This window comes from Puma concolor, chromosome B1, assembly GCF_028749965.1.
Source record: "Puma concolor isolate L17-30 chromosome B1, mPumCon1.1.hap2, whole genome shotgun sequence".
Taxonomy (NCBI): domain Eukaryota; kingdom Metazoa; phylum Chordata; class Mammalia; order Carnivora; family Felidae; genus Puma; species Puma concolor.
In genome coordinates, this window is record NC_141670.1 from 50,913,055 (window position 1) to 50,939,395 (window position 26,341).

Consider the following 26,341-nt stretch of genomic DNA (forward strand, 5'->3'; position numbering starts at 1 on the left):
GATTCTAGTTCACCAATTAGAGAAGGAGAAAAAGAGAATTATAATATTAGATTATCACTAAGTTCTTTGTGGCAGAACGTGGAGTTTTTCGTTAGGAGCATATCTACCTTGATTATACAGGACTTAGTCATACTGTGCATGCTATAATTAAATAAGTCCCATGCTTAATTTATTACCACAGCTTGGTGTTCAGGCTTTTTCAGAAAGGAGATTGTACCTGATTAGAATCGTCTGTTAGATAATATTAGTAAGAGTATGGAAGATAGGCAAGAAATCAGCCAATCAAGTATGTATTTGAACACATACCAGATGCCTAGAGCCAAGGGTAAATAAAATTTAAATAAATGTTAAGTTGTAGTACCTGCCCGCATATATCTTAAGGCATCTTATATTTGAATAAGTATATACAGTTTGTATACAATTATTGATCTTACTGATAATTCTGTATGACAGTTGACCTTATTTAATCTTCAAAATTTTGTACTGTATATATTTTATTATTTACAGATTTTATGTAAGAGCATTAGAGAAAGGAAGTATGACTAGCCTACATGTAAATGGATTGGAAGTGGGAAAAATGAAGGCCAGCTAGGAAGCTGTTAGAGTAGTCTATGCATGAGTGACGAGGGCCCAAAGGATAATATCAAAGCAAACAAAATGAATAGAAGGTAATAGGTATAAGAAAAAAATGTGGAAGAAAAGAACAACCTAACCTAGTTACAGACTGAACATAGAAATGACAAAGCAGGAGGTGTAAAAGAGAACTTAACAGATTCTGGGAAACAGAATCTGTACCTTTAGAAAATAGTTTGATTTTGGGCAAATCATTCAACATCTCTTAATATTTGAAATATTTAGAAAAAGAAGAGTTAAGTATTACGATACAGTAAAAAGCGGATGGGCTTCAGAGTCATACAGATTTACGGTTTAGTCCCAGCTTCATTTTATGTTAATCCTTCAGAATTTCAGTTTTCTATAAAATGGGAGATGCTGTTATGAGAAGAGTTGCATGAGATCATGTATGTAATGCACACAGTAGAATGCCTTCCTCATAACAGGTGTTGAGCCAGTGTTCTTTTTCCATTTAAGTTCTTTCCACTTAGAACTTTGCGAACTCATGTCAAGATGTTAAGAGATCTCAGTGTCTCTAGAAAAGGAGATTTAGGAGGCATCATTATATCAGGTACAGGTAAAGCCACAGTGTATCAGTGAACCCTGGTCAAATCCACGTCTTGCATTTTGCTTATACTGTTTCTGCATTTTTGTAGCTAAATATGGCTAGAGAAAACTTTAAACTCTGCAGACTGATCTCATTTTAAATTCATGATCATGAACCTCAAGTGGGCCTGTAATTCTGCCAGACATTCTTCTATACCCACCTGGTTCAGTCTTTCCCAGTATCCTAAACAATTATTTCACACTTTGCTCTCTCTGCCAACTCGCGTTCTCCTCATGGTGACATGCTTCCTGTTTAAATGAGGCGAGTGAAACACTCAGAAACACAAACATGTATAGATTTGAAAATTTCCATAATTAAAAAAAAGATTATTGTTACAAATTTAAAGAGGACCTGGCTAGATTTGAATGGATAAAATAGAATAGATAATTGACTAATACTTATTCATTTATTTTTATAGCATCTGCTATGTGCTAGCACTGAGGTAAGCTTACCTCCAGTAGTTTGCATACTCACAAGAGGAGAAAATATCATATATATCATAAGTCAGAAATAGCTGCTTGTGCAAATAATGTAATGTCAGACTCAAATGTGGTTTTTCTTCAGCAAACCTAACCATCCTTTTGCTAATTCAACAAAGGACTTACTAGGTATGAGGCAAGGTGCTAGGGATGCATACCTTCTAGGTGAAAGGAGTAGAGGGATGATGAACCTAGTTGGCTTGAGTCTTTAGAGTTTATGGTCAGAAGTGTTGGAGGCTTTATGGCCCAGGAACAAGGTGTCTAATGTACTCCTTCCTTTGTTCCTTTCTTTTCCCCTTTCAGCAATTTGGGCAGGGTATGTGGAAACAGGTGTGGCTCTGGAGTGTTAGGATATGACTGGGACACAAAAGAATGAAACCTGGCTGTGCACCTGTTCTGGCCTTAAGGGAGAAAGAGAAAAGAACACTTCAAATCTCCGTATGTAGGGTTTTCAGCCCAATTAAGCGAGATAGAAAGAGAAGCAACCACTTGTAGAGGACTTTAACTAGATACAGGAATAAATGTAAGAGTACCTGGCTGTGACAGGTAGAAGAAATAGCACATAGTGGTTAAGAGTACTAGCTTTGGAGCCAGATTTGTGTACATAGGGTACTTCTTGCTGTTAATTTTCATCACAGTAGCTGAATGATCAGTCTGTATCTGTGTCCAGGAAAACGGAGGCAAAATGAATATTTTGTAATTCTTCGTGTATTTGTAATTAAAACTATTTATTGCATGTTTTTATTTTTTTTATGGAGCCAGTATACCTGTATACTATTTTTTTTTTGTTCCTTCTCTTTCCATGTTCATCTTCAGTGAGCAATATAAAACAAAATCATTACTAAAGCCCAGAACCCTCTGAAATTATAAAGAAAACATTTTTTGTTGCTGTTTAACTTTTGTCAGTCTCCAAAACAACTTTTAAAAATAAACCCAAAATATTCTTCCCAACGGCAAAGAATCAGTATTAAAAATTTTAGCTTGAGAGTGTCTCTCCTCCCTGCTCCCCCAATTTAAGCATCTAAAAATAGCTTCTTAGGATAAAAGTGCCTCTTCATGAGCAAAAATAGCGTCACAACCACAATACTATAACAAACCAAAATTAAATCATAGCTCTAAATTTGGTGTCACTGCTGTTAAACTGACATGTTATACAGTCTGAATATATAATCTGAATTAGAGACATGGGTCTAACTACACAAATACATTTTGTATAAGTGTGTTCTACATCCTGGTAGAATCTGCATAGAAGAGACAAATAAGTTTGTAAAGTGTGTTTCTAGAATGTTGCTTGAGGCTTCTGTAATTTAATTCTCTTGTATTTACTGCATCTTGGAATTCTTCCCAGGACAGTTTATTAGTACTTGGATTTTGGTTTCAGTCTCTTTCCTTTCTCCTTTTTACTTTTAATTTTTTCAGTGAATACTTGGACTGTGAAGGTTAAGAAGACCAATAGTTCCAGAAACTAAATTCTATATTTAACTGCAGACTGGGTGTGGCTCAGACAACTGCAGTGCAAGCTTGCTCGTGTTTTGCCAGTCATCAAAACCCTGACCTACAGAGAACATTCCTTTTCCTAGTCTTCTGACTTTGAAATATGCTGAATTATGATGATATGATGATATATAGTACACACGTTGTATGTATATACATAAAATAAAGACCAAAGAGTCGCATAGGTTCAAACTTAAGTGGCCCTGGAAGATGTTTTTTTCTTCTGTGATCTTTTATAGTAATCTCCCAGTGATATTAACCCACTCTGTTTTCATCGTGCTGCTTCCCATCATTCTTTTATTACTTTTAATTACCACTGTGTGATTTAAAAAATTTTTACACAGGACGTCTTCTCCACTTCAGCTCCCATTTCATGAAGCCATATTTTCTTTTAATTTTGTTTTCCTCATGTTTTGCATTATATAGGACAGTTATTAGTGTAGTATAGTTTGAGACTTTATTTACCATAAAAAAATGGAGAAATAACTGCTTGTTCTCCTAGTAACATCCCTCCCCGCCTTTTTTTTTTTTAAAAAGCACTCTATCTCTTGGACAGAATCCTGTTACTTTGTAAAATGAAAAAATAACCACCCAGTATCCTTCTGTATTATTTTGTAGTGTCCCAATATTATTTGATGGTATTCATACCAAATAGGAATCCAAGGAGTAAGAGACCCTGCTCATTTCAGTAAGATATACCTAGCCAGAAACAAAAAATGTTTTCCTAATGTTGCTCTTTTTAGAGCTTGGGACCTATCCAGATGTTTCTTTGAATGACAACTTGTGTCATATGAACAACAAAAGGGACTAATTGGTGTCCATTGTACAAAAATATATAAATTGCATCTTCTCACCACTGATTTAGTTTAGCCTCATTTGAGCTAAGAACATTCCTTTGATTTTTATCTACCTATATTTGGTCACTATTTCTGCAGAGAATAAGGAAGAGACCCTAAAGATCATACAGTTCAAATAGTTTATTTTTTTAACCAAGAACCTATAGTTAATAGGTTAATCAACTTGGCTAAACTCACAGAAGAAATGAGATTAAGTTGCTTATTCTGAATCCATTCCCATATGAACCATAGGATATGATTTTTAAAACATATTCGCTGAACTTCTCAGCCCTTTTTTTAAAAGTTTATTTATTTACTTAATTAAGTAATCTCTACACCCAACGTGGGGCTCAGACTCAAGAACCTGAGATCAAGAGCTGCATGCTCTTCTGACTGAGCCAGCCAGGTATCCCTCAGCCCTTTCTTTCTATCCTCTTTAATTTTTATGTGATAAACATTTGTGTAGTGTCTACTGTGTGCTAACCTGCATGCCAAGAATTGGGATGCAAAGATGAGTAAGACAAAAGTCCACTTACCACATTTCACTGAATTTCTTCTTGTCTGTGCTTCTTTATTCATCTCTTACTTCTCTCATGCCCTCTGAGTCTTCCCTTTTCCCTCCCTCACATTTTTTTCCTTTAAGTACACCTTCTACCATCACACCTCTGTTCTTAGTTGATCATAATGTGAACTGCAATGTATACTTTAGTATTTCCTATACTTATTGAATAAAGTATTATGATCCTTTATCATTTAAAAACAAATTGGCCATTATATCTTTCAAAGAATTAGTAAATAATTCCCGAAGATCTTTCAAGTTTTCAAATTGTATTGCTCTATGATTCTAAATAATTTGTTTCTTGTGGACCCTTTGTTCTTAGACTCCATGGCTTTTGATAGGAAAACACTTCCAGTCCTAGAATTAAATCTTTAGAAAATAATTGGTGCTTAGCATAACAACATGAATAGACTAATAACTTCAAAGAACAGAATCACCTCCATGATAACTAAGTTCTATCAGAAGACTAGTTATCTAGGACTGTATTTATGTATATTCACATAATCTGTCTCAGCACTTTGTCAGTCAGCTTGTGTTCTGATCTCTCAATTTCTGTGTTCATATATTATAGTAATGAAATACCTTAAGGGTATTACAACCTGAAAATGCATAGAAATCATTGTTCACCTACATTTTATGAGCTTAGGTAGTAAGGATTACTTCCTTCTTTCTTATGAGAAAACAAAAAAATATCTTCACTCATTAGAAGAAATTTGCTTACTCCTATTTTTCATTTTAATTCTTAAGAGTAAAACTTCCTTCATTACTTTACAATTGCAAAGAAACTTACATCTCATTTTCTTCTGTGTTATGTTGCTGCTAAATTGAGTGGACTAACTGAAGAGAATAACTTCTTCACATCTAGGACCAAAGAGGTCATGTATCTGACTAAGATAGTAATTTTGTTTGGATAGGAAATTCAGAGACTTTTTTTCTTTCAACTTCTTTACATGTAACCATGATAGCTTTTTAGGAAGTGCCTGAGTCAGTGATGATCAGTCTATTGAATGGAATGTCATGATAGAATGACAGATGTGACCATGTAAATCTGAACAAAAATGTGAATGAAATAATGTTAAGCAATAAAAGAAAACTTACATTATTAAAATAATGTAAAAAAGATATAAAGATACATTCAACATACAACAAAACATACAAAAATAAAAGATTGGGAGAGGTAATAAAATTTCTCAATAAATGATTTCCCCTAAATGTTGAATAGTTTGTACATTTTTATGATACTTTTGTCTTTTTGTTTCTGAAAATATAGTGGTTAAGGACACAGGTATTTGAGTTAGACTGGGGTTCTAGTCCCGACTGTCTTAGTTACTAGCTATACATCCTCAGTCAATTCCTTGCTATAAAATGACTATAATAATCATACCTATCTTACAGGAGTGCTGTGATTTAATGCTAAACGACAGTGCATGTAAAGTACAAAGTGTGGTACAGGACACACATGTAAGAGTTTAATAAATATATGCCTCCTACTCCTAAATACTCAGTGCAGAAATATTAAACAAGTAAGAACTTTCAAAAAGAATTTTAGGTGTCTTCAAAATGGAATTTTCTGAAGTTATTTTTTTGTATTCCTAAGTTTCAGCCAATAGAAGTCTATTTAGCATTTCTCTACTCAAAAGAAAGTCATTTATCACCTTTGTGCCCAGCACTGTAACAAGTGAGTGCTGAGACATATGTAAACATATTGAAAGATAGGGCATTACCCCAGTAGGCCTCAGTCTTTTTGGGGGAGCCAGGCTGAAAAAAGCTCATAGAAGAGATAGATACCAAGTGCAGTGGGACCGAGGAGAGTAGTATGAGGAAAGGCAATACTGAGGCAACATTCAAGCAGGGTCCTATAAAGCATTGTGGTTTTGATGCATTGGGAAGAGGAAGAAAAGCATTCTTGGCAAAGGCAGAGGCATGAAAAATTAGGTAACTGGAGTGTCTGGTCAGTCAGGCAGGAAATGGGGCTGGAAGTAAGTTGCATCCAGATTGTGGAAAACCCTTGTAGCGCCACAAGTGTAACATTTGTCTTTCTCAAAGGAGGTGTATTTGCATCCATGCCCAAGTATGGTTGTTCTCCTGATTGGAAGAAAAAAAAAATCTCTTAATCCATTTTCTAGGTTGTTCCTGCCATTTTCCTCCCACATATAAAGCATCAGTAGGAACTCTTTTCTGACAGGGAGTCAAATTATTTTGAGGATAGTGGCAGATTTTGTTCTAATATTTGCGAAACATCCTGTGAATTAAAAAATTGAAACTATTTTGAAATATCTTTTCAGCCTTCCTTTTTTAAAGACAAGAGCCTAAATCATATTCCTTTTTCTATGTGTTCAAGGAAATATGTTAAAATTCCAACTGTTTCCATTTTTTAAAGAAATCTTTTGACCCATTTTTTCCCCTGCTCACTTGCATTACAGAAGTGGATTATCATAAAATAAAATCCAACTCTTCTACTGACTTCTGTTATAGAAGAAAATTTGAACCATATCTTTACCAGAATGAGTTATTTCACTATCCATGAAGTAAATTTTACCTGGCACTTCAGTGGTGAGGTTTATATGCTCCCACAGGCTAGGGTGTGGTTATGTTTAGCTGGCTCCTAGGCTAGCACAGTGCTGTGCATGAAATCTGACATCAGTAAGTGTTGCTTGAAACTTAATCGAATTGAATATTTAGGAAGGCTCTACAACTTCAATTAGAAAATGTTATCCCTATGTATCCCCTATGAGACATATTAGGCTCAGAATAGGGGATTTTTTTTTGTTAAAGTTGTAAGTCCTTCAATGCAGTTCAATTCTATGATGAATAATAATTTGATGATTTAAAATGACCCAATCAAAATGATTCAAAAACAACAGAAAAATGACTTTCAAGTGCCTTGATGTCATTTTTTCTTGGCCCGACCATCATGCCACCATTTCCCCCCACACACAAACCACTCTGTGGGAATAGAGTTGAGTCCTGTAAAATCAAATGTTTGTTCTGGTCTAAAATGAATGAGAACCTAAAATATATGTACTCTGCCCTCCCTTAGGTTGTCTTGCCATCACTGCAACCCCTGGCAAGCTGGTTTTCCTTTCCCTCACTTCTGATGTCATTGCTGTTCTAAGATGGAAAATGCTGCAAGAATTTCCTATAAATTTTGGAATTAATGGATGCTGGAAGTTGAATTTTAAAAAGAGTTCAACCTCTTTCATACTTCTTATGGAATGACTCGGGTAGAACATAATGAACTACACCTCCTGTATCTCTGCAAATAGAAGGAAGTTCTTAACATTTATATAAGACAGCAGGAGCCTGGACATGACCTCATTTCAATCCATTAGACTATTTGAGGAAAAAAACAACAAAACTTTCCCACTTATTGACAGGTAAAGTTATCCCAATCCATTTCTCATAGCCAGTAAGAAGATGAACTGTCCTTAAATGCATTTTAAAATTGGCAAATTACACTTCCTGGTTCCTTTTTGGTCAAACAGAAATAGCCAAAAGAAATTATCACAGTGTTTTTGAGGCAGATTAAAAATTCTCACTATCCTCGTATAGATTTGCCAGCAGTTTCATTTTGTAAAAAAAAAAAAAAAAAGACCCCTCATTTCTCTAGTCCCTTGACCAATTAAACACGACAAAGACCCCATGTTCCTCATACTGTTCTTTGGACACAGTTTACAAAGAAATAAAGTATATATAGTTTGGGAAATATTGGTGTTGTAGGTGATGAGTCACCAATGAAGATATGATTCATCCCAGAAGCAGAATTATAAGCATATTATAAACATTAATACAGACAGAGACCAGTTTATAGACTAACTGAAAAATCTTCACAGAAAATGAATGAGCATTTTCTTTTTTAAACTCAACAAATATTTATTGAACTTCTACTTAGTACCCACTCATTGTAATAGTGCATTAGGAAGTCATTATTGGTAGACTAAACATTCACAGCCTGTACCAAGGTTTGCTTATGTGTTTTATGTTTGAAGATCTTGGGATAGTAGAATATGGACTTGGTGGGTAAATATTCTATTTCTGTTTTAGTTGCCTTTTGGTTGAGGAAGTCTAAATGGACTATGTAATTTCAGCAATAGGAAGTAGTATCTGAATATGGTCTTTATACTTTGAAAACCTGCATATCCTAGAAATCCCAATCATAATAGTGCCTCATCATTCTGTCTCATTGGTTCCTCCTTTGAAATGTCATTCACTAAAAGGTTCTAACCATTTTGAGACTATCCTATAATTATCATCTTTCTAAGGAATAGAAACTATACTTTGTTACCAAAACATCTTCCTTGGAACATAACTATACCCCAGATTTGCTTGGTAGTATTACTTGAAGGAATTTAACTTGTATACAGTTGGTATGATAACCTTGCAGCTCTGACAGTATTGATGTAAGTAGTATGTTTTTTGTCAAGTGTTATCAGAATTAATCTTTTTAAAAGGCAATTAGAGTCATTTATCCTGGGTGGTTTGATTGACTCCCAATAAAAACAGCAGTGAACCTATGACACAGGAAGTAAAAGGTTAAGTTTTAGAGGAAGTAGTAAGTACCCCTAAGTACAAAGTAGTGTGTTTCTCCCTCTTCAGGGAGGTATGAGGATAATCCCCAACTAGTGTACTCTGATTCTCTATAAAGAATCTGTGCTGTTGTCTGTGGTTGGTTTACTATTTGTTGAGACCTCTCCCTGGGAGAACAAGTTCTCATTTTAGATACAGACTGTTCCTTTTAGCAGGAAGTAGTTACTTTGTAGAATAGTATTGATTGTAAGAAAAACCATGCAGGAGACAATGGATTGATTTGATCAATCCTCTTCTGTTGGTCTTCACTTTATAGTGAGTTTTTGGTTGGTAGTGTCAGGTTGGTAAGTGACCAGTTTATACTCAGTGCTTTATATTTAAAAATAGGCTCCCTGCCTTGGGATATCTTGTACACCAGGTGTAAGATACTTAATCACATCACCTTACAAGTCTCTTTTGTAAACTTACTTCCTATCAGCAAAGGCTGACAAAACAGGGAAAGGAAGATATAGCTGCAACCCAGCCAGGAGTGAAGCAAATAGAGCCAGGGGCACACCAGCTTCAATGCCTCGACTTCCAAGCCTTCAGTGCCTCTGAGTATGCCCTCTGGTAGAAACAGGTCACTCTCCAAGGTACCACAGTTCCCACCGGTATGGTAGATGAAAATTTTATGTTTGGGCACATTTCATACATGGTATCCATAATTCTCTCATATATGGATTTTTCTTTTTTAAGCAAGTGAAGAAAAGCATCTTACCATCTTGATATGGACTTGGAAAGCGTGTGTGTGTGTGTGTGTGTGTGTGTGTGTGCGCGCGCGCGCACACTAGTGTCTGAAGAGGTACTGCTAACTCTTCTGTTAGGTTAACTACTCTATATACATAGAATTTAAATGTGTATTATTACTATGTTTTAAGGAACAAGTCCCACAGTTTATTTAGTTCTCCACTGCTTAGGGGGAAAATAAGTAGGTCAGTGTTGTGGTTGTCTCTAAAGCAGTTTTAGATTTCCTAATTGCTAAGAGCCTTTAGGTGAAGATATAGCTGTGGTCCTGGGGCTGTCCTGGGTTTCTTACTGATGCTGTCACATCTTTGCTTCCAGGAGCGCTTGTGAAATTTACAAGAGTTTGGTTTAGATGATTCATTGCTACAGAAATTTGCATCTTAAAGGAAGTCTGAAACAATACCAAGTCTTAACGGAATAATGACCATTCCTGTGAGGCCTTCGAGCCAATGAACTGAGTCAGGAAACCTGAGATCTAGGTCATGTGACCTTGAACAAGTCAAGTCTCATCTGTATAAAGTTCATGTCCTCATCTGCAAAATAAAGAGGGACTTGGTAATACTTCCAGCTTAAAGTACTTTGATTCTTTGTCAGGATCTACTCTGTGATATATCTAAATCCATGTGTAATGAGTTATGTTTATGGCATTCCATTGCATTTATGAATTAGGATTCCAAAATTCAACTTCTCATATCTGAATTCTTTAATTTGTTCATAGGGTAATACTGATTTTTCCACTTTACAGGCTTTTCTATTCTGAAACTTTAACAAGCTGCAAAGCCATGAAAACTTACAGCTTCTTCTGTAATAGAACTCATTTATATTTTAGCTTTTCTTTATAATCATGTGAACCTTCCAGAAGGCTGATTTGGAGAAAGCCAATATAAATCTGTAGAATTCAAAATGAACTCTTATTTATAAAAAATACATTAGTATAGAAATCTTTTGTTTGTTGTATTATAGTGAGTTTGCAAAACAAACATTAAAAGTGTAAATTTGTTGCTGAAAGGCATTAAGAAAAAGCAAGAAAATCATTTAAAAATAATTTATGCAATGTTATTTTGCTCATGCTTTGAGACTGCAAACTTTATTTTCAGATAATGCTTTTTAAAATTACAAAATTAGCACATGCATATTATATAAAATAAAGAGAAATGTAAGGAAATATAAAGAAGAAAACTAAAATACCCTTTAACACCATTATTTAGAGATCATCATAAATATTTTGTTGATGAATTTTTCAGTCATTTTTGTGTTATGTATATGGCTTTTCAAAGAAGCTTATACCAGATACATAGTTTTAGATTTAGGATCATTCATATGCTCTTTGAAAACATGATTTTTAATGACTAAATCCATTTTAAGAATATATATAATTTATTACCCAGTCCCTCGTAGGTGGACATTTAGGTTGGCAACTGTATCTAGTTTGGGTCCTGACTTCATAACTGGCTAGATTGCCAGTTTGTAGACAGATACAGGAATGGTGAAAGAAGAGAATGGCATTTTGAAAAGCAGTTTTATTTCTTTTTTTTTTTTTTTTTTTTATAAGCAGCTTTCAACGTTTTTATTTATTTTTGGGACAGAGAGAGACAGAGCATGAACGGGGGAGGAGCAGAGAGAGAGGGAGACACAGAATCGGAAACAGGCTCCAGGCTCTGAGCCATCAGCCCAGAGCCCGACGCGGGGCTCGAACTCACGGATCGCGAGATCGTGACCTGGCTGAAGTCGGACGCTTAACCGACTGCGCCACCCAGGCGCCCCTTGAAAAGCAGTTTTAAAATTAATCAGAAGTATTTTTTTTTTGTAATATTACATAACTCTGTTTTGGGTAACATTTTATTAGAAAGTTGATAGTTACACATTGTAAACTTTAGAAAACATAAGGTGTAAAAAATAAAATATTTCCATTCATAAATAACACTGAAAATATTTGGGTACATTTAGTGTTTCTATCTATGTATCTATATATAATTTTTAACATAATTAGAATAACACATACATGATTTTGTAACCTGCTTTTTTTCCAACGTTTTTTCATGTCATTAAGAACTCTTTGAAAATGTGATTTTTTTTTTAATGGCTTTCTTCTTCAGATAATTTATTTAACTATTATTACTTTATTAAACATTTAAATCTTCCCAATTTTGCCCTCCTAAATAGTACCAACAATGACCATGTTTGTACTTGCTTTTTGTCTTAAGAATAATGATACGTTTGGGGGCACCTGGGTGGCTCCGTCGGTTAAGCATCCGACTTTGGCCCAGATCATGATCTCACAGTTAGTTCATGGATTCAAGCCCCACATTGGGCTCTGTGCTGATGGCTCAGAGCCTGGAGCCTGCTTCGGATTCTGTGTCTCCCTCTCTCTCTGCCCTCCCCGCTCACACTCTGTCTCTCTCTCCTTCAAAAATAAATGTTAAAAAAAAAAAAAAAAAAAAAAAAAAAGAATAATGATATGTTTGGCCATATTACCACCACTTCCCTCCAGAAAGCTGAATTGATCCACATCACTAACAGCGGCCTTGAGCATATACTGCCCCTGTCACCAGAGCCTGCCTTCCATGCACACTGTAATCATCTTTTTGTGGAGGGAAAAATCAGCCTTGTTTTGCCTGTTCAGTAGGTGTGAAAGCAGGGTTTTATTTTTGTCTACTAAACTTCTCTGATTGCTAGTGAAGCTAAACATTGTACATGTTTATTATTCATGTTTGGTGTTTATTTTTTCCTTTAGCCATTTTTCTGTTGTGTATTACTTGTATATTAACTCTTTTTAGAATGAGATCATTAACCCTTTCTGCTATATATTTGCACTTGTTTGTAATTTATTTTTCATTCACATATAGGTAAATCTGTTGCTCTATTCTTGTGCAGCTGCCTCCATCATTTGTTTCCTTGTTCAGATGCTTTCTTCTAGTATGTATGTATGTATGTATTTTATTTTGTTTATTTTATTTTATTTTATTTTATTTTATTTTATTTTATTTTATTTTATTTTATTTTTTAAATGATTTCACTTTTATATTTAACCCTAATATTATTGGGTCTGTAAATTGAGGATCTAGTTTGGCCTTATTTTCTAGATAGCTGATTTTCTCTTTCTTCTTCAATTTAAGATTCTTTCTTTCTTTCTTGGGACGACTTGGGTGATTCTGTCAGTTAAGCGTTCGACTCTTGATTTTGGCTCAGGTCATGATCTCAGTTTCCTGAGTTCAAGCCCTACATCGGTCTCTGTGCTGACAGTGCTGAGTCTGCTTGGGATTCTCCCTGTCTCTCTGCCCTCCACTATTTGTGCTCTCTCTGTCTCTTTCAAAATAAATAAATGAACTTAAAAAAAAAAAAAAGATCCTTTCTTGCATATAAAGTTATTATATTTGTTGGTTCTGTTGATCTCGGTAATCCTTGAATCACAGTTTTGATTATTATAACTTTGTAATTTCACAGTATTTGACAAGATAGGGCCCATTCATTATTATTTATTTTCAAAACATTCTTAGCCATTTACGTCTGTTTTTCCAGGTGGACATTGAAATCATATTGTTGACTCCTACCACTCCCACCGAGCAAAAGGAGAGAAGAAAACAATGTGTGTTTTAATTTGATTAAAATGCATTAAACTTTTAATTCATTTTGGAAGAAATGACATTGCCATATTATTCATTCTTTTTTTTTTAATGTTTATTTATTTTTAATAGAACACAATTGGGGGAAGGAGAAGAGAGAGAAGAGACACAAAATCTGAAGGACGCTCCAGGCTCTGAGCTGTCAGCACAGAGCCCAACATGGGGCTCAAACCCACAGACCATGAGATCATGACCTAAGCTGAAGTCGGTCGCCCAACCGACTGAGCCACCCAGGCACCCCTCATATTATTCATTCTTATCTATCAATGTGTTATATGCCTCTTCGTTTCTTATTATCTTTTTTATACCTCAACAAAATGAGTAAAATATTTTTAGTTTTTTATGTGGTTTCTATATTTTTCTCGTCAGCTATTTTTATGTTTCTCATTTCTCTTGGTCTCTTAAATAGATGCTTTCTTCTGTTAGATTGTATCAAACTGATTATTACTGATACATTGGGAAGTTTTGATATTTTTGTCTATTTAGTGCCCAACCATCTAATTATTTCTGAGGCATTTTTAATTTATCCCTTGGCTTTCTTGGTATAGTATAATATGCCAATGATAATTTTGTGGCCCTTCTTCCCAATTTGTTTCTTAATTTTGTTTCATGTCTTATTCTACAAACTAGGACTTTCAGAAAAACATTAAATTGTAGCCAGAGAAAAAATTGGGCTCTCTTACATTGTTTCTGATTTAGTAGGGATGCTGCTAGCATTTTATCATTTTATTATTAATGTTTTCCTAATATTTTATTATGAAAAATTTTAAACATACGGCAGAGTTGAAAAGGTACATTTCATATACTTGTTTTATTACGTATCTCTTAGCAGATTTTTTAATTATCAGCAATCTTGGTTGTATTACAGAAGTAGTTATCAGTACTTCGTGTCCCAAGATTTTTCAAAATCAGCACTGCACTAATTGTTGCAGATAAAAGTGAATATGGCAGTCTCGTAGCCCTATTTATCAAGAAGTAGCCAATCTAAAAACTTTTAATAAAGCTTTGAAATGGGAGCTTATGAAAACTGTTCCATTGAAGGACAGTGTTAAGCATCAGAAGAAGGGTTGTAGTCTAACTTGGATTACAGAAAGAAACAGAATTGAAGCTTGAATGTTTCAGTATTTGACCAAACTTTCTAGAGAAGAGAAAGCTTTTGTTTAGCTGATAGACTACTTACTTACAAAAACAGCTGCTTATTCTAGTCTACAGTGAACTAAAGTCCATCAAACTGTGATAGTTGAATCACATTAGCCTTTAAGGCCATTCTTATACTGACTCTATTTTCCTGATGTATTAGTCTCCCAGGCAGACCTAACAAATTTCTGTAAACTGGATGGCTTAAAACAACAGATGTGTACTCTCGCACAGTTCTAGAGGCCAGAATCTGAACTCAAGGTGCCAGCAGAGTTGGTTTCTCCTGGAGGCTCTGAGGGGGAAGCACTTCCACACTTGTCTCTACCTCTTAGCAGTTGCCCACAGTCCTTGACTTGCACATGCATCCTCCCAGTGTCTGCTTCCCATTTCCACACTAGTCTTCCCTGTGTCTGTGTTCTCATTCTCTCCCAAGGACACTCTTGGTGGTTTTAGGGCCTAGTGTGAGCTCATCTCGAGCCTTACTACAATTACATCTGCAAAGACCCTATTAACAAATAAGATCACTTTCTTAGGTTCTAGGCCAACATGAATTTTTAGGTGACACTATTCAGCTCACTACACCCAGCAGTGTTCTTAGCAAGCAGTAGTAGAAAGAACATGAGCTCAGGAGAACAAAAGCTTGGCTCTGAAACTTGCCAGTTCTATAATTTTGGGAGAGCTTGTCATCTATAAGCTTGTCATTGTCTCCATTTCTCAAATGAGTATGTTGATCAGTGCATAATCTTTCAAGGTCCCTAATTGTCCTGAAGTCTATATTAACTAGTGAAGAATCATATGCATAGCTAATTTCTAGCTCTACTCTTGTGTTTCTCTGGTCCCTGATTGTTTCTCAGGGGTACTTTAAGGTCTGATTAGTATCAGAGGGACTTTGACATCTTTGGATAAAATATAGAATATCACTATCCTGGTTTGTATGTGAATGTGAACTAAGGGGGTTCCTTAGGCCTTTATGGATCAACAAAAGATAGCTGCTACGCTTGGAGGTTTTCCCATTTCATCTCGGTCTTCAGTCTGTTGTTTAAAAACAAACGAAAATAAAATGTAGAATTTTTTTGTTGCCAAAGATCATGTAACACATAGATGATTCAAGTAGGAGATGGGACAGTTGGGTTCCAAAGTGCTTTAGTTTCATGTTATTCTCTTTCCTGTCTACTGCTCAGTAATTTTACTTAGTGGTGAAGAAATGCACACCGGGTTATAGATAGTGGGCAGTGTTTGAAGGTCCTGAAACCTTATTTTGAATTACTAAAATAGTGAGGTTTCAATATCTCTCCAGGAGACATAGTTCACATAAAGGCACGGGGGGGGGGGGGGGGGGGGGGAGGGGAGGAGTTTATTTACATGCCATTATCCCTTAAAGAGTCCTTCCCCATCTTTTCTATATGTTCACCAAGACACAAAAGGAATTTTCTGGCTGCAATTTTTATAGACTTCAGTGTTATTGAAATGAAAGTGCTTCAAGGACATTTCCATTTGTTACTAGCTTATGGTTTCTCATTTCATGTAAATTATTTTGCCACTTTTCATTTTAATTCCTTGCTGTCATTGTCTGGGAAAATGATCATTTGATTTCTCTCTGTGAAGATATTCACTGATTACTCAGCTGACGATGTCCTTTGTCTATAAAAGTGTAGTGCCTTAGGATTTATTTTATTACTTTTTTATTACTACCTGTAGATTTCTGTTTACATTTCTTTCCCTTTTTTGTCTTGGAAAATGTCTAGGACTATAAAATATTCTTACTTGGGACAGAAGTATGTTTTGAACTCCAGAGTTCCAGTGTAGAAACAGATCTCTTTCAGAGTCTTAGAGACTTTAATATGACAAATTCTCCTATAATTTGTCCACTCGGTAACAGTAGAAATATCTATTTCTTTGACATAATCTAAAGGTTAAAATGCTTGAAGGTAAATGATAAATAGCGTGGACTATTCCTAAGGCTATCTTTTTTGTGTATGGGGATAGAGGTTCCTAAATGCAGGAGGTCTTGAGTTATTCCCATGTTGAAATGTCTCTTGAATCTCACCTTTCTTCTCTCTTTCCATGCCTGAGCCTACTGCAGACCCTCTCCTCAGCTATTGCCACGCTAACTGGCTTCTGTGTCGAGTATAACCAGAGATACTGCCCTACAAAAATAAATCTGACCATATAATACTCCTGTAAAAACCTTCATTCCCAGTTGCCTAAAAAGTTTACTGCAAACTCTGTCATATTAAAATCTGGACCCAGTGTTTTTTTTCAGTTTGATCCCCAACTACCCCACCTTAGGTACAATATATTCCAGCCACATTCCTCCACATTCTCAGAACATTCTAAGCTCTTTCATAACTCCCTTTCTTTGTATATGTTGTTACCTCTGCCTTGTATAAATTCACTTTACCCACCCTCCCTGCTCTTTTTTTAAGACCCTGCACAAATGCTTGTTCCTCTTTGTTCCTATATACTATATTTATACCACCAATATAGTACATTCTTTTTTTTTTTTTTCTTAAGTTTACTTATTTATTTTGAAAGAGACCGTGTATAAGCTAGAGAGGGAAAAAGAGAATCCCAAGCAGTTTCCACGTGTTAGCATGGAGCCCAATGCAGGGCTCAAACTTATGAAATGTGAGATCATGACCTAAGCCGAAATAAAGAGCCACCCAGGCACCCCAGTGTAGTCCATTCTATAATATTTTATATGTTTTATTACATACACACATCCCTGGTCTGATTATCTTTGCCACCATTTAGCCAATTGCCTGGGGTAAACGAGGACTTAACATTTGGGGGGGGGTGGTGCCTAAATGATTATTTCCAAAATTAAAGTCATTAGGCCTATTTCCCAACCTCGCTGATAATCTATTCGTTATATATATGTCAGAAATAAACATTATACTAATATAACTTTATTCAACTGTATCTTAGTCTAAATATATAATATGGTGAGATCTCAGTTGGCTTTCTCCTGAAAGATATTCTTAGTTTCATTAAAAGCCTTAACTGAAGGGGCGCCTGGGTTAAGCATTGGACTCTAGGTTTCTGCTCAGGTTGTGATCTCACGATTTATGAGTTTGAGGCCTCTGTCGGGCTTCCCACTGACTGTACGGAGCCTGATGGGATTCTCTCTCTCCCTCTCTTTCTGCCCCTTCTCTGAGCACTCACATACTCTCTTTCAAAATAAATAAACTTAAAAAAACTGAAAAAAAAAAAAAAGCCTTAACTGAAACCACTATTCTCTGTTTTTATCTTTGTTCTTTCTTTCATTCATTTATTCCCTCATGTATTTATTTATTCAACCATCTATTAATCAAACAGTTGCTTACTGAATTTCTGTTATGTGCCATGCAGATTCTTTGGGCTTAGATAGCTCCTCTTTTGAGTAACTGGATAGAAACTATAGTTAACCATCTTCTTTGATGCTTCCTTTTTTTCTGAGCAATTAACATGCCCTCTTTCAGAGAGCACATATGAAATATTAGGGCATTTTGACACTAAATTCAGATAAGTCAATAATGTGATGTGGTTGCAGAGTGACCACGTATTGTCTAAAGTGGGATACTTTGGGCAAGTGAGTTTGTTAATCATTCAAGGTAACAGACCTATCTCAGGCAAACCAAGATCTCCCTGTAAATAACCCCTATAGTCTAGTCAGATTGCATTACCAGTTGTCTTGTTTTCCAAGCACATTTCAGGGTTTTATGCCTTTATATCTTTGTCTGTACTGTTAACTTTGACCTTTCCTCACCAACACCTGGAGTTTGTGCCTTCGTCAAAACTTGCCCAATTCAGTGAGCTTTCCCAGATCAGGGTTGGGAAATCTATTCTGAATTTATTTTTTATTTTTTATTTTTTTTTAATTTTTTTTTCAACGTTTATTTATTTTTGGGACAGAGAGAGACAGAGCATGAACGGGCGAGGGGCAGAGAGAGAGGGAGGCACAGAATCGGAAACAGGCTCCAGGCTCTGAGCCATCAGCCCAGAGCCCGACGCGGGGCTCGAACTCACGGACCGCGAGATCGTGACCTGGCTGAAGTCGGACGCTTAACCGACTGCGCCACCCAGGCGCCCCTTTTTTATTTTATTTTATTTTTTTAAAAAATTTTTTTTTCAACGTTTATTTATTTTTGGGACAGAGAGAGACAGAGCATGAACGGGCGAGGGGCATATTCTGAATTTATTTAGCACATCATTTATATTCTTAGGGGCTAGGTGTATTCTGGTTTGTCTGTTACTGTTTTGACTGTTGTTTTGACTCCTTCTACTATTTAACTTTTTTTTATATATTCCTCCTCAGCTGAACCACATGTTCTAAAGATGAGGGCTTATATTTGAACTTACGTTCACTCCTCAAGTACAGGGCCTTACTCACAGTCATGTAATACATTTTTGTTGGATATTTTATTTCCTGGCCTACCTTTGTCTTTCCTAAAACCACTTCCACTTTATGTTGGTATTGTGTATCTGTTCCCACTGCAAAAAAAAAATTTTAAGAGCTTTGCAATGAGTATTTTTAATTAGTACATCTTAAACTTGTATAATTACGATGGGGTATCTTAAACTATATTTTATCAGTTTAGATTATACTGTCTTGAATTCATATTTTTTAAACATTGAAATACTATAGAAAGGCAAAAGATGAAAGTGGTATTCCATAGTCTGGCATACACACTTCCAGCTGTAGTAGTACATTTTACTGAAAATTTATATTTTCAGTAGTCCTACATTTCTAATTATAAAAATAATAGGACCTTAACAGAGAAGAAATGACTAATTGTCAGGCTTAAAGATTTAAAACTATAGTGAGTTCTTACATTCTTTGATTTGGAAGAAGTTACTGACTTATTTTTACTCTGATCATCTTACTTTTATATAATTAGATCCTAAAAATACACAGTAAAAATGATTTTTAAGACTTTTTAACTCATTAAATCACATATGCCATGAATAACTGCAAATTCTAACTTAGCTTCCAAACATACTGTGGCTTTGTTCTACTAATCATTAGAATAGTAGTCACAATCCTAATATTTCCTGGCTGATCTAAATACACTTTCCAAACATAAATTGTTTATGGAGTATTAATCATTAAACTAGTGTTTCATTGTTCAGTGTTTTCCCAAAGTTCTTTTATTAAAAATTTATAAAAATAGCATATGTTCATTTCAGAAATTCAGCTGAGAAGTATATAAAACAATGTGAAAACCAATCTTAATTACCACTAGTATTTCCCTGTCTTCCATTCATCCCAGTATTCTTGCTCTTAAGAGATAATCATCTCTTTAATATGTATCTTTGAGACCCTCTTACAATACTTCTATAACTCTTGATTTTCACCAGTTCACTTACAGTGGTATTTATTTCTTTTGGAAACTCCTACACTGGGTTGAGGGTGACTTTACTTTGTTCATCATTATTGACTTGTCACTGCTGTCATCAGTGAGGAGGGCATATAAGGATGAATCAGACTTGTACCTCAAGTGGCTTTCAACGTAGTCGGGGAGAGATGTATACAGTGATAACTATAATACGAGATGAAAAAATGTAAGAGAGGGACAGATGGAGTGCTGTGGGATTCATGGAGTGATATTTACCTTTGACTGGCCAAGAGCTAATACCTGACCTATATCCTGAAAGACAAGATTTGGGCTGGGGGGAGGCAAAAAGCAAATACACTGGCAGGAGAAGGGCACAGAGATACTAGGAGTTTACAAGGTTATTCCATTTTCCTAGACTGTAGCGTGCATATATAGTAGTAGCAGCAGATAAAGAAGCTAAGGTAGTTTGGGGGAGAGCTCTGAACACCTCTATAATAAATCTTTAAAAAGTTTTAACAGAATAGTGCCATGACTAGAGATGTGCACTAGGAATCTTAAGTAGACATTATAGGGGTATAGAGTCAATCACTGGCTTTGCAGTAATTTAGAAGAAGAGTTGCCATAATGAGGTATAGTGGCCCTAGAGCTGCTACTGAAATAGAACCTGTAGGTCTGAACCATATTCCATCAAATCTGAGAAGGCGTTGATTGTAAGACACACCTTTATTTTGTGTACAGTGAGGGGAGACAAAAAAAACACTGCCAGTTATTTTTAGACACCACTAATTATAAGATATAACCTGATTTTAGAGATTATGATAATAAACATACATCATAAAATCAGCAAAATAGAGTAATTGCATATATATAGGGAAAAAGGTTGGGCACGCAAGAAAGACAGGAGAGAGGGGTGCCTGGGTGGCTCAGTCGGTTAAGCGTCCGACTTCGGCTCAGGTCATGATCTCACGGTCCGTGAGTTCGAGCCCCACGTCGGGCTCTGTGCTGACAGCTCGGGGCCTGGAGCCTGCTTCGGATTCTGTGTCTCCCTCTCTCTGACCCTCCCCTGTTCATGCTCTGTCTCTCTCTGTCTCAAAAATAAATAAACGCTAAAAAAAAAAAAAATTAAAAGACTGGAGAGAGCTGAGCAAATGAAAGAAAGGAGGAAGAGATCAAAGATACAAGTGGAAAAGGAGACCTTGAAGAAGAGAACACATCTTCCTTTACCATGAGATAAAGAAATGAATGAGCAGTACTCCAAGAAGTTTAGAAGTTGAAAAGCTAAAAACATTAAGCAAACTTCATTAAATAACCTCTATCTTGGTAAAAGAGAGGCAAGGTCATCTGTAAAAAGAATGACAGTGGTGGGTTTGAGGGCTTGGGACTTAAGAGTGAAAAGGTTTCAGGTAAGTGGGGCCTGAAAGATGGAATATTAAAAACAGCAAAGACTGAATGAGTTCCCATCAGAAATGAGGGGCCCAGTTAAGGTTGAAAAGCACAGATTTATAAAGAAACCAACTGGCCCTATTTTATGACTTTGTCCAGGAACACTTGGTACCGTGAGAGAAGGATGGACGAAAACTTGTGGAAGGTGCTTTCTGCAGGGTAGGAGATTGGCTGGACAGGTATGGTGGAAGGACAGAAAAGCTAAATAATCTAAGTTTCTCCCAAGGGATATTATTGATTTGGCTCACCATGAAGTTCAGGCTAAGAAATGAAAGGTGAGGCCAGAAAAAGAATAAACAGATTTTTTTAAGTTGGGTGGGGGGAGCATTTTTAAAGGGATTCAAGGGATACCTGGGTGGCTCAGTCAGTTGAACATCCAACTCTTGGTTTGTCCGACTCTCACAGTTTGTAACATCACTCCACCCACACCCCTGTATCAGGCTCCTCGATGGGCATGGAGCATCTCTCCAATTCTCTCTCTCTCTCAAAATAAATAGATAAAAACTTTATTAAAAAAAGGATTTGAGGGACGCCTGGGTGGCTCAGTTGGTTAAGCATCTGACTTTAGCTCTGGTCATGATCTCACAGTCTGTGAGTTCGAGCCCTGTGTCGGGTCTGTGCTTACAGTTCAGAGCCTGGAGCCTGCTTCAGATCCTGTGTCTCCCTCTCTCTCTGCCCCTCTCCTGCTCATACTCTGTCTCTCTCTCTCTCAAAAACAAAATAAACATTTTTTAAAAAGGATTTGAGGGGCGCCTGGGTGGCGCAGTCGGTTAAGTGTCCGACTTCAGCCAGGTCACGATCTCGCAGTCCGTGAGTTCGAGCCCCGCGTCAGGCTCTGGGCTGATGGCTCGGAGCCTGGAGCCTGTTTCCAATTCTGTGTCTCCCTCTCTCTCTGACCCTCCCCCATTCATGCTCTGTCTCTCTCTGTCCCAAAAAAAATAAAAACGTTGAAAAAAAAAAAAGGATTTGAGATTATTAAGAAGGTGAAAAAATTATTTTGAAGAGGAGGAGTAGGTAAGTAGAAAGTTGATTGGAGAATTTCAGAATTAAGATGATGGAGGTTGAATTCAGAAGATTGAATCTGGAAGATGTGTAATCTTTCTAAAACACAGATCGGAGTATGTCTCTATGTGACTTGGAAACCTGTATTTCAAGATGATGTCTGTACTACTGACAAGAACAAATAAGGCTCATCACAAGCTGACCCCATCCTACTTTTCCAGGCTAATATCTCCTCATTTCTTCCTGTGAACCCCATAGTCCAACCACTCTGAATTCTCTGTGGTCACAATCCTCAACGCTTTTATCTACCTTTTGCTTGTACACATGCTGTTCCCCTTGCATTAAATACCCTTCCTCCTCTTCTTTGCCTTGCAAACTCCTGCCCATCTTCAAGACCTAACTCAAGACCACACTTCCTCTGCCACATCCTTCTGGGTGCCCGCACACCACACTGAGCACACTTTCATCTGTGCACCAGGAGTACTCCCTTCAGACAGCCTATGGAATTTGGCCACAAGTATATTGATTTCCATGTCTTCCTCCAGTAGATTGTAAACTCCTTGAAGTCATAAACTATCTAATTCTCTTTACCCACAGTGCAAACATACACTGTTAGGTACTTAATAACTGCTTTTGTTGTCTTCGTTGAATTTTAAATGAAGAAGCTAATCCAGTGCTTCTCAAACACTAATGTGCATTCGAATCACCTGGAGATCTTGTTAAAATTCAGATTCTGATTCAGTCTGAGGTGGGGTCTGGGATTCTACCTTTCTAACAAGCTCCCAGTTGATGCCGGTGCTGCCGGCTCCTGAAACTAATTCAGAGTGTTTTCGCACAAGTGGAGTAAAGGTAAAGGTCCAGTGAGAGTGTGGGAGTGGGGCAGTTACGGTGACAGTCACTTGGTATGAGCACTAGAAAATCATGTAGGATGAGATGCTTAAATCACAGAATCAAGCAGACCGCTGTGGAAGATGGTTGACAGGACTGGTATGATCTAGTTCTAGGACTTCCTGTTTTCAAAAAGGAAAGGCTTTCCAGTCCTGGCAACTGTGTCAGGACCACAGCAAAGGATGCACTCCATGGAGACGGCGGGGATGGGAGGTGGGGTCAGAAGTCGGGTTTGGGGGCTCACAAGAAGGGTCTGCGGCCTCCCGTGTTTATTCCTGGTGAATGGCACATCTACCAGAGGGGGACGGAATGGAAAAGCTGCATTGTAAGAGAAGGGAGGCCCCTGAAGAGAGGGGAGGTTTAGCACCTTGACAAGGGATTATTTCCTGATCATAAGTTGATGGATTCAAAGTATGAAGATCTTCTTTCTTAAAATCATAGATGACAACAGAAGTAGCATTTAGTAAGCATTCTCTTCCCACATAGAGTCTCACAGGTCTGATAATGCTAAAGAGAAGTTCAGTAAACCTAATTTCTTTTAAGTACTATCGTACAGAAGTAATATGTGCTTTTGTAACATATGAAAAAAAGACAAAAATATTTAAATCTTCTCCACCAGTCCCCTTCCCCCACAATGAAGTAATTGATTTTTACAGCTTGATGTATACTCTTCTAAGCATTTATCCATGCAAATTTATATACACATAGACAGGATTTTTTCAAATTCCATAATGGCATTTTCCATGCATACTATTCTGCAGATTGTTTTTCTCACTTAGGAATGTTGTAAACATCCCTCCAGGTCAGTGGATAGAGCTCTTATTTTTTCCTAGTCATTTTTAAATAGCTGTGTATAAATATAGATGTCCCGTAATTTGTTCTGCACAATTTGGTAATTTAAAATTTTTGCTACTACAACCAATATGACACACACAAAAAGGTCCTACTGTTACCAGCACCTCCGTAACACAACTCTATGATTTCAGCCAACTGTATGTATACAGGCAACTTTTATATCAAGGACATCTTTCAATGAGGCAAAGCAGTAGCTAGGCCTGCACTAATATAGTAGCCACTAGTCACATTTAGCAATTTAAATTTAAATTTGCTAAAATTAAATCAAATTAAAAATTCTCTTCCTCAGTCACATCAGCCTCCTTTCAGCTGCTCAGCGGCCACATGTGAGTAGTGGCTACCCTATTGGATAGTAAAGAACAGACCATTTCCATCCTCACAGAAAGCTCCATTGGACAGCCTGGACTAGACGCTGTAATGCCACATCATAAAGAAGAACGTGATTTTTCAGTGGGTTAGCATTTTAATGAGAGCACGTTTCTTAAAGTACAAACTTTGTGTCTTAATTGGTTGCCCCTGCAGTTACTTCAATGAGAATCAATACCCAGATGAAGCCAAGAGAGAAGAAATTGCAAATGCTTGCAATGCAGTTATACAGAAGCCAGGTAAGGCGGCAGCTGCCACTTAACTCAGCGGTGGAGCTCTCGGCCTCACGTCATCATCTGGGACAAGAATCTTCTTTTACTCATTGCAACTGAGTGCCCTAGGTTCCATTCCCACCACCCTCCTGTGCAGTCACTGCCCTGTCCTGTTCGGGTGGTACTTCTCGGGGATGTAGTTATGGTGGTCCAGATCAGGTGTTCATATGGAAGGTTGCAAGAGAGTATCCCTGCTTAAGATAGGAGGCCTGGAAATGATAAAGATTATATAGATGTCTTTAAAAATAGAGCATAACTATATCAATTCCAAAATAATTTTAAAGTTTGGAATATTTAACCAAGTCTTGTAAATAAATGAAAAGATGTATGTATGTATGTATGTATGTATGTATGTATTTTGCAAGTGTTATATAATTCTGTATTCCTGTTTGAAGAATGAATTCTTATTAAAATTGGCTTGTTAATCTTTCCCGCATTGGGATGAGTTCTGCATTGTTAGGAAAAACTTAGGGTAGTTCCATTCTAAAGTCCTGTTGTTCCCGTGCAAGTCAACGGAGACACTTAAAGATACAAGACTTTTTTTCCATGTGTTAAAATGTTATTCCACATTTTACGGTTTTTGTTACCAGAAACTGTTCTCAGTTAAGATGATCAATTGATCTTCATTTGGCCAGTTAATTTGAATGGCCTAAAGGCTATAGATACAAAAGTGTCAATATTTTATCATAATTAAACTGTAATTTATTCTCCCTTACCCGGAAGCCTGACTTCTAGCAATCTAGACCCTACAGACACATCTCCAGTGACACCTATACCCTAACCTCACACCAGCCACAGTCCCACCCCAGAAGCTGTGCAGGAACTCAGAGCCTTCCTGGAAAACACTTCACCCTGTGTCATCAACACCTTAACCTTTTTTCTGGCTTCTCCACCCACTGTGGATTAAAAGCTTAGTAGACAGAAAAGGACAGGGGAGGAGGAAAAGGTACAGGTGGACCCTTGTTTGCAGGCATGGTGTTAATCTGTAAGAATTCACATTTGACAGCAAAGAAGGTAATAAATTTAAAATGCAACCTGAATTGTGCTATGTGTTCTAGTATAGTTATAATAATGGATGGTCAGAGTCAAGAAAACATTATTGACAATAATTATTCTTCTGTCCTAAGACAGCAGGAAACTAGTTTATGTAAGGCTTTAGAGATTTAAGTAAACTTCAACTACCTGGAAACTTGATGAAGAGTAACACACTCATCTAGAAAGATGCTAATTGAATGAAGCCTCCATGTACTATCATCTGACCTTTGAACCCTAGAGTTGAATTTGTGGAATTTATTAATTTTGTATTTAGTATTGAAATTTCTTTAGTATTGTGTGGTTTTCTGAAATATTTTGTTATTAGTTGCTATTTCTGTATTTAGTGTTTATTCATTCAGTAATAATTTAAGTGCATACATACTACTAAAAAAAACAATCCCCCGTATCTGTTGTTCTGGCAATAAATGCAATCAAAAGAACTTTTCAAAAAGAAAAGTATTATTCCTTAAAACTAGTCTCAGATACAGACTATCTGAATTTTATT

At 36.6% G+C, this 26,341-nt stretch overlaps 1 protein-coding gene across 9 annotated transcripts in view; it reads left to right on the forward strand.

Annotated features, from left to right (window-relative positions):
* HMBOX1 (homeobox containing 1) overlaps positions 1-26,341 on the forward strand; it is a 196,574-nt gene that overhangs the window by 152,801 nt on the left and 17,432 nt on the right. For all 9 annotated transcript variants that reach the window (XM_086703791.1, XM_086703792.1, XM_086703790.1 and 6 more), the window contains exon 7: positions 24,686-24,768. In XM_086703791.1, the coding sequence (XP_086559917.1) occupies positions 24,686-24,768 (83 nt within the window). The remainder of the gene's footprint in view (positions 1-24,685; positions 24,769-26,341) is intronic.